Here is a 9,299-nt window from a genome sequence, read left to right as displayed (position 1 = left end):
TACTTTCGAATGTGTAACCAAATTACCTTGAGAGCCTTTTCCTGGATTTTCCAGCATGTCTGCTGCTTGCTGAGGACTTGCTGCAGCTGCAGTGCTAGCAAGAGGAGCTCCAAATAACATACTTGATGCATGAGACTTTTGCAACTAAAGTTATAAAAAACCATGCAACGAACCTCTTCGGAACATTTGCGACTATGTTGCCTCAGTAGATGTTGCGGGGTAAATTTTCTCTTCACTACCTGAAACAGTGTGAAATTGTGTGAAGTTAACAGGAAAAAAAGAGGAAGCACCACTGGCTTCTAAGTCAGCTGAAGCATTCAACACAAACATTCCCAGCTAAGCCTGGCTCCACTTTCCTTGTTGTTGGTCGCTTATGATGCCTTGTCGCTCTTTCCAGAAGCCCTAGATAGATTCCGTCAATATACTTATTAATTTTAATTCTCATCCCTTAATTTTTGTTATAAACACATATTACTTCCTTTATTTTTTTATTTTATTTTTTTTATGATTTATTCTGCTAAATACCCTTCTAGGCCTTTTCTGAATTTTCACGTTGATTTCCTTCTGTCACCCACCTCTGTCCCACATAGGTGATTCTGTATTCATGTTCCTTTTTTTCGTCGAATTTAATCAATTCTGTAATGACATAGTAGATGTATTGTGAAAAAATGTTTCTTATTTTGATTACCTAAAAATTCTTGGATAGTATTCATGTCCGTCTTAGCTCTGTCTAATGATTATGTTTCCAATGTTCACTTGAGATTAGCGTAATTGAAGCCGTTCTTCTATAATTTTCTGAATATGACTGATTATATCCTCATTATTATTTCAGACATATAATATCAAGGAAAATTGAGAGCTAATCACCTGATATGATGTTTTAATTGGCCTGTTTGATGCCAGAACTAGATATTTAATCACCTCAAATGGAAACTTTTGTCTGTTATCATATTTTCTTATCCAAAATTTTTTGTCTCAGCATTGTACTTTTTGCTTGCAGAAACATTAGTGTAATGCATCCATTTTCGTTTACTTTGGTTTCATTCGTGAGATCAAGTACTGATAATGGATAAAGCCACAAAATGATTTCTTCTGTTTCCGGTTGCTTGTTGAATGATGGAGCGTAAATCACTGAAGTGTCATCCATGTATGTGGAGGTATTGGCAAATTTTGAGTAATATATTCTTTAGATACCACGAATTTCATATCTCTTTTGTAAGAACTGAAATTTTGTTTCCACCTTCCTCTCCATTTCCATTGTTCGGTTTTTTCATAATCAATATTTGCTTGTTAGTACTAGCTCATATCTTTTGAAAACCCTGTATCTCCATGTAATAGAATACTTTCGTAGCATTTTGATTAAATCACCAGAGAAGATATTGTGAATCTCATTAGGAATGTTTAATGTGAATTGAACTGAGGAGTTCAATGCTAATTCTTTGTTGGTATTATTCGTAAGCATCTAATCCAAAATACTATTTTAATTCACCCCAAACTATGAATTTAGAAAACTCTTTGGATTATGTTGATGAAAGGAAAGATCCAGGAATAATATTTGTGAATCTAGAATGTCCGTTTCTCATGAATTTAATTCACTCTTATCCTCTTGCTTTTCTGTTGACGTAGAACTGCTTTTCTTGCCATCTGGAACCATCGATAGATTTCATGCCAGAAAGATTCTGTGAGATATGCTGTATTTATGGAAGTGAATGTTCACGTTTTAGAGATCATGCTCAGGCATGTTTGGTGATGTGATGACTTCAAGTTCGGGATTTTTCTGCCACTGAAGTAGATTGGCGTCTCTATTCAGTTATATTTTGGAACCTGTCACAGCATCATCCCCTAGAATCCAGGTCCTGGGAACCGTGATCACAAGATTATCCCACTAAACCAAACAGTCAAAGACAAGCACAGAGACCAACTCTGTCACTCGTAGAGAACTGTCTATCTTCCTGCTCTCCACTGAAAAACTCTTCTTGTTATCCTTTTGATGGCCTTTTCCTACATGGCAGGTTAAGGCCTCAAACCACATAAACCACAGTTAGGGTTAACCAGCCTATTAGCTTAAGCAAGTGCCTAACAGTTCCTTCCCCTAATAAGGGAATCCTTGTCCTCAAGCATGTTCAGCACATCAATCGAGTCATTGACCAAATCATCATCCCATCCTTAACCTCCGGTACTGCACATCCTCCAACATAGTCGGGACTCTAATCCATGTGATGCCACACATGCTGCCATATCATCATTCTGCACAAATATTTTTTCTTGGCAGGAGTCATACTATAAGAATTTGCACATACCACATCCATTTCTCAAGGAGTGACCTTCATCGAACTGGGTATGATTCACTAGGAGACATGGTCAAATCAGCTTCAACTCAGTAAATAATCCGATCCATGATAAATATCGATCAAATGAAATGTTGATTTTTCAGGTTGGTATAGAAGCTCCGCTAAAATTCTAACACAAAACTAAAATGATTGAGGGAGTAACCAAGGGCATTTTCAATTTATATTATTTAACATAAATAAGTGTGTCCCCAGAAATGACCTGTTACAAAATGTCTATAAAACATCCAAGCCTTAGTAAATCCCACATTGCAATCCAGGAATATGTATGTCTCCAGGAATAATCCATCACGTCATGTCCTTGCAAATTCCAGGATGACTGTGCTTCCAAGAGTTATATCTCGTGAACCAATTCAAAATTAATTCCATGTCTTTGATCAAAAGTATAGCTCTTGTCATGAACAATCCATTGACACCTCAACAAGAATCAACAGATACTGGATACAGGAGTTATGAACCGTCAAAAGTTGGTCAACCAAGAATAAACTGAGATAACATTCCTTCCTCAATGTTTCAACTATATCCCTGGGAACCACCACAAGATTATTATGTCCAGGAGATTCATCATTTCCTGTTCTAACCCTGTAAGGCCCCTCGATGAAGATAACCACAATGTTAAATTAAATGATCAAAGACAAGCATAAAGATCAACTCCACCACCGGATCGTAGAGCTCAATCAAGAACTCACCCTGGAGCTGTCTCTCTTCTTGCTCTCCACTGAAAAACTCTTTTGTTGTCTTTCCTCCCAGAACCCTATTCAATATTCCTTTTATAACTGATGACCTTTTCCTACGTGACACCTTTTACCATGTTAAGGCCTTTTAACTTGCTAGGTCAAAACCACATAAACCACAGTTAAAATTAACCAGCCTGTTAGCTTAAGTAGGCATTTAACAGCGAGGAAAAGGTCACTGGCAGAAGTGTCAATTTCAGTGCACGCAGCTGCGAGCTCGTGGATGATGAGCAGCTGGATCCTGGCTTGATCAGAAGAGTCAGTGCTGAGAACCGAGCAGTCCTGCTTGAGATCAAAATGTTGATGGCGAGTGAAAAAATGTAGGGCTCCAAGGTGCTGGTTGGCAGCTTGAAGCTGAAGATTGCGGCCTCTAGTGTGGGGAAGACCCTGGAGAAACTCCTGGATGTGGTCGAGGTCTAAAGAAAGAGCTGCTCGTTATCACAAACTTTGTGAGGATGCTCCCCATTTTGCTTCATAGCTCCCATGAAAACACGTCCAAAAGCTGCAGTGAGGGCCTCAGATGGCCTTGTTGAGAGTCTAACCTCAACCCTCTCTCACACTCACTCTTGCAATATATACAAGAAATATATGTATTGTGCGTTCGACCCTGATAATAAGAATGAGTTCATATTGTTTTTTTCACAGATTGTAAGCAAAATGCAGGTTATTCAGCTGTTTCAAATGTTCCCAGTCACAATCTGGGGATAGAGCGTGCGAGGAGAGAGAATTTGGCTGGTGTTTAGGGCTTAATGTGTTAACCATGTGTTTATTCTGTTTAAGCCCTATATTTGACCAGGGCCAATATAATAACTTCAAAAATTACGAGGGTCGGGTATATTAAACTTTTTGCATCTTGAATCAGCACACGGATCCCAAATACATCGTTGAGGAGCTTTCTATTTCTTGCTAAGTGCTGGCTGTATTAGGGATCAAATGCTTGCCCAACCGAGGACACCACTCAAGACAGTCGACTACAAGATTACAAGGCTTTTAAAATGCTAGTAAGGCATGCATACCTTTTCTTTTTCATCAAGCATTTGCTTTCTCACACGCCGCCGCTCAGCCAAATCTTCTGCTGTCAGTCCGAGCACCACGTCACCCAACACAAGCCTCATCAGGCCATCAAACAAGCGCAATGAATCGTCAGCAACAGTGCCCGAGTGCGTGACGCTGGGCAGCCGATACCACTCCGAGCACAAGTAGAACTTTCCCACCAGCATCACTCCTCGGGGGTAGATCGCATCCGGCTTCTCAGCATAGCACCGCCTGTAGAACTCAGTTCCCTTGGCCAGCATCGACTGCAGGTTGTCAAAGCTGTGCCAACATTTCCCAGTCACGGCCTGGTGCTCCTTGAACAGCTTCATCGACTCCTTGGTGACTCTACCATCACTTCCCACAGTCACGTATCCCTCAGCCACCAGAATCCCGTAAGACCAAGTGTGAGAAGTCATCACCAGCACGTACACAGGCAGCCCGTGTCCGTTTTTCAGGTTCACCAGTAAGTGCTTGGCCGCGTAAAACCCACCTTGGTATCTCGCATTGAACTTGTGCTTGTCTTCAACAAACTTCCTCTCGAGAACCGCCACAATGCGGTCGGGATCCATAGATGACAGCTCCTCCACGCTTTTCTCTTCCGTCGCCACCATTTTCTTGACTCGCTCAAATGCTCGCTCATCGCATACATGTATCAGACCATCTGCGAATCCGGTTGCTACATTCGCCTCTTCCCTCAAGTCGCCAGTCATCTCTGCTGACCCTTCTGGCGTGATCTCCATGCCTGCGTTGTTGGAGCCACTTTCATTGAGCTCGTTTACAGGGTCGACCGTCATCTGGATGGATAAGCTGGCGTTGTCCTCTACATCAACTTTGCCTCTCTTGGACGGCATGCCCGATGTCCCGTGATCCCGTGACCGCTTCCCACACACACGGACGTGCTTGGTAAACTCTGCCTGGGACAGCCTCGTGAATTTTTTCAGAGGCTCCAGAAACGAAAAGTGCAGCGGGAACGCCTGGTTTTCGTTGAGGGGCTCAGAGTATGCATCACTGACGCTCAGGAATCTCCTCGTCCACATCCTTCTTGCTTCCCTGGTCACCTCTGTGTCTAGCACTGGTTCACTAAACTTGTTCACTGCCACTGGAAACTCCCGGCCTTTGGGAACCTCGACAATCTCCACGAGTGGAAAGCACGCCTGGAACACGTCTTTGTGGTAACAGTTTGGCGGAATCTCTAACGGATCGGTCACAGCCCACTTCTTCTTTTTCTTCGTCGCTGCCAAGCTGGTAGAATCCGACTGCTTCGGTGCAATAGAAGGGACATTCGACACAACAGCAGACTCCAGCACAACAGATTTCGTCGCGCCCACCTGCACGTTTGTAGCAGAAGCTCGTTTTGCTTCCAGAACTCGTGCCCGGAGCTCGTGCCCGCTGCCAGATTTTGGCAGCCCCAGCGCGCTGAGAATTTCTTTGAGCGTCGCCCCTTTCATCGCCGAGATCTCATCCTCGCTAACCTGTTCCAAGTCCCAGTCCGTCCGATCCAGCCCTACCGCACTTCGCAGACAATTCCTGAAGAGCAGAGCATCGGAAACAAGTTGCGGCGCATAGCAAACTCACCTCACGCTCTTGCGCTTCCCCATCGCGACCAACAGCCCTAAGAACCCTAAAACTTCTAAATTGAACGGGTACATATTAAAATATTATCGAGCTCACAAACTTACTTTTGGGGTGTGTGTTGTTCCCATTTGGTTTTCCTTTTTAATATGTTGGATATCACAATTTTGGCATTCACATCAGGTGTGATTGCTTAAATTGTGATCAATAGGTTGACATTGACAGAGTTTTGGCTGCGCAGGCTCTTGACCAGTATGTAGATCACTGTGTTGAGATTGAAAGAAAACGCTAGTGCGCTTTGCATCAGGGCTTTTGCAAAAGAAGCAACATAACCCGCAAGAAGCAAGACAGGCTTCCCATGGACAAGACTTGCTAATGGATTGGTGCCAATTAACTTACAAACTCTGGTTTCACTTGCCCACAGGCGCAGTTCGTTCCTTCATTTGGCAAAAACCAAGAAAAACACTTCTCTTGAACCCCTGTGAAAAGGTGCAAACGACGAATGAAGTTATTCTAGCCGGCAAGAGCAAGAGCGCATCAGAAGATGAGGAAACCAAAAGGTCCCAGAATGTTGCGAGCGGCTTCTCTGATGCACACGCCGATGTGAACGAGGGGGCCTCGACACTAGAGTCGGAGAGCAGAGAGCCGATGAATTAAAAAATGCTGCTCCGAAAACTTTGAGGCTGCAGAATTCGGGCATCACCACTCTTGCCAAGCGACACCTCGTCCAGTGAGGCTAATAACTCTGCCATGATCTGAAGGATTGCAAGAGGCGGTTGCTAGAAGAGGCCCGAAAGAGGTGGCGAGCCTCAACGATTCAATCATGGCTCGGAATGAAGATGCTTCCAAGGCTAACGATTCAGAGGTTTCTGAAGTTCTTGCTCAGAAACTTCGCCAGAACGGAGACGATGAGCATTTTCGCAAGTTCGCTCCCAAGCAAAAGAGATCATTGTGATGTATAATAATAAGATTTTAAGAATTTAGATAACAATTCTACTAAAAATCCCAACAAAAAGTTATAATTTTTGGTTGTTCTTAATATTAAAATATAGCAAATCTGAGTAAATTATAATTCTTAGTTCGTATAGGGCCGCATTTTCCATGTGGGGAGGTATAGAAATACATAAAAGCTAAAATGTCCCTTACCCAAAGGGGTAAATTTTAACTTCAAGGCTTTTAATATAGTTTCCCTTGAAAACTTGAGTGGTGTTTTGTAATAGGTTTTTGTTTCCTTGCAAATTCAGGAGTATACTCCAGTATTTTTGCCAATTAAGTGAGAAGAAAATCCAGTCAGCCAAATGATCATGTCATATGCCTGAGAAACATTAAATGCTGAAAAGATGATGCCTCTTGAGCCCCCTAAACACGTTGTCATAACTACTGGACACTTCAGCATCCCAACCCAATTAAATAATCTCCTGAGGTGGACACGTTACCTTTTCAGAATATATTAATTTAAAAACATTTGTGAGACATAGTGTGCAAATTTGAAACATTCATAACAATGATATATAAGGACAACTACAAAGAAAACGATTTGATAGAAACAACCCCACGAGAGCAAAGGTGAGGAGGAAGGGATATGGTGCATAAGGTTTTGGAAGTAGCAGGTATGATAAAGGGCCTCGTTCTGGTTGCTGCTGAATGCCTAAATCTCCTAAACACAAGCACTCATCTTATGTCCACAAAGATCTTTTGCCCTGTTTGAATCGGAAAGGGGGAGACTAATAACGCAAATCGTCTTCGTGCAACTAAGGTACACTAAGCTTCTGTTTCAGAGGAGCTTGACTAAGTGAAGTGAAACCATTGACAGCAATAATAAGGGGAAAAATATCTTCGACACCCAGTTTTCAACAAAGGAACTTGTTCTAACTTATTTTCTTATCTATGGTGTTAGATAACAGGCATTTCTCACCTGGGAATTTAATAACAATCTGTATCTTATTTCTTCATCTTCATCTTCTCTCGATAGTAAATCAAAGTGATTCTTGCTTGTTTTGATCTAATGCTTGAATGATTTTTCTTTTCAAATTATTCAATGAGAGTGATTCCAATTGATGAAGATTTATTAATATTGTTTGAGAGAGTAGAGCCATGATCTAGCGATCATCATACTAATTCAAAAATCCTCATAAAACAGTAGAAGAAATTTAAGTGCAGGTCAACGAGCTTAAGAATATCCATATGAATATTCTATTTGTGTTTTTTTGTAGGGATGTCCCTTTTCAAAAATTATACTTTAAAAAAACTAATAAACAAAACCCGCACCATTCAAGTGGCAGGATTTTTCTTCCAGCACAACTGGTGTAAAAGTTTGCACCATTCTGGAGGAAGGAATGTATTACAGCATTCTCTTTTTAAGATTTTGAAATTTTTTGCCCTAAACATGAGTTTTCAGAGACAGAATATTTTAAAATATTTCATGAATATTCTATTCTAAACTCTGACAAAGAAATGCTGGGCAAAGTTCTTTTTTTGTTTAGGTGTTTTTACATTTTAGATTCCTTTGGTAAATCTGTTAAACCATTTTTGCCATTTAACATTTTAGATGTCATTAATATTAAATAAATTGATCTTTGCTGAACTCATTTACTCGAGTAAGAACAGAATACGATTACTGGAGAAAATGGTCAATTAATTAGATGGAGCTACTGCTATCACACTCACAGATTATCTAGTATTTAATAACCACACTTGAAACAACAGCTATCAGTTTTCACTAGTCGGATCAAGAATGATGAAAATCATAAATATTAATAACCATACCCTGTTCCTGTATCAAAAAGGTGATGATCTTCAATATCCCTTGAGGAAATCAATGCATCTTGACATCCACAATGCAATGAAAAACAATATTCCTAAAGAATTAAATATACCATTACCCTGTTGGCTAATTGGAATATGAGTGCACAATCTAACTGATTAGAGATTTCGTCTACACACAGATCATGGAATTGGAGAGAGTTAGTGATTTCTTCTACATCCCAATTTATCTCTTGGAAGATTCCAAAGTGATTTGATTGATCTAAATGTATACGGATTTCATTGACAGATTCATGTTGCTCTTTAATGTTGAGAGGATTTTGGTGGTGCAAATTGCAAAGACATCAAAAACAGCCAGAAAACATGTTGTTCGAAGTCAAATAAATGACTTAATGGTGCATAAGTCATAACTCATGGCTGGAATGTCAAACTGGAGTGCAAGAGTATACAGCAAAAAACTAAGATGAAGATCTTTCAGATGAGCTCAACATTAAAGCAATCACAGTTCAAATATAAGTTATTAAATTTCCAATCAACTTTACGGATTGACACAGAGTTCAGAAGGAATGGTGAGCACATGATCAAAAACTGAACAATATCTCTAACAAATAAATTAAAGACCAATTCAAAAACTTCTAATCAAGCTAAAGAACAGGTGGTTTGGAGCTAAGATGCAGATTTTCAAAGATGACGAGTTTATGATCAATTGATGAATGATGAACGGTCAAGATTAAAGAATACAATTTTCAAGTTTGTTTAGAGGAGAACAGAGGTCATCTCGCTGCCGCGGGTGGCTGCTGCTTGTCTGCCCGCGTCCATATAAAGCGCTACTCAATTCCTGCATCTT

General features: G+C 40.7%; 1 protein-coding gene across 1 annotated transcript; it reads right to left on the bottom strand.

The window, feature by feature from the left end:
* Positions 1 to 3,893: 3,893 nt before the first annotated feature.
* On the bottom strand, positions 3,894 to 5,751 carry LOC9646846. Its single transcript, XM_024685135.1, has 2 exons — positions 5,693 to 5,751; positions 3,894 to 5,644 (listed from the first exon to the last, which is right to left on the bottom strand). Exons 1-2 carry the CDS (start codon positions 5,713 to 5,715, stop codon positions 4,081 to 4,083), a joined length of 1,587 nt encoding a protein of 528 aa, XP_024540903.1. The 5' UTR covers positions 5,716 to 5,751; the 3' UTR covers positions 3,894 to 4,080.
* Positions 5,752 to 9,299: the final 3,548 nt, after the last annotated feature.

This window comes from Selaginella moellendorffii, unplaced genomic scaffold (genome assembly GCF_000143415.4).
Source record: "Selaginella moellendorffii unplaced genomic scaffold, v1.0 SELMOscaffold_43, whole genome shotgun sequence".
NCBI classification, from domain to species: Eukaryota; Viridiplantae; Streptophyta; class Lycopodiopsida; order Selaginellales; family Selaginellaceae; genus Selaginella; species Selaginella moellendorffii.
This window is presented reverse-complemented; position numbering and strand designations above follow the sequence as displayed.

Coding starts and splice junctions, on each gene's coding strand:
- LOC9646846 (XM_024685135.1), bottom strand. CDS start 5,715: ATGGGGAAGCGCAAGAGCGTGAG. Junction 5,645..5,692: donor GGGAAGCGCAAGAGCGTGAG/GTGAGTTTGCTA, acceptor TCTGCTCTTCAG/GAATTGTCTGCGAAGTGCGG.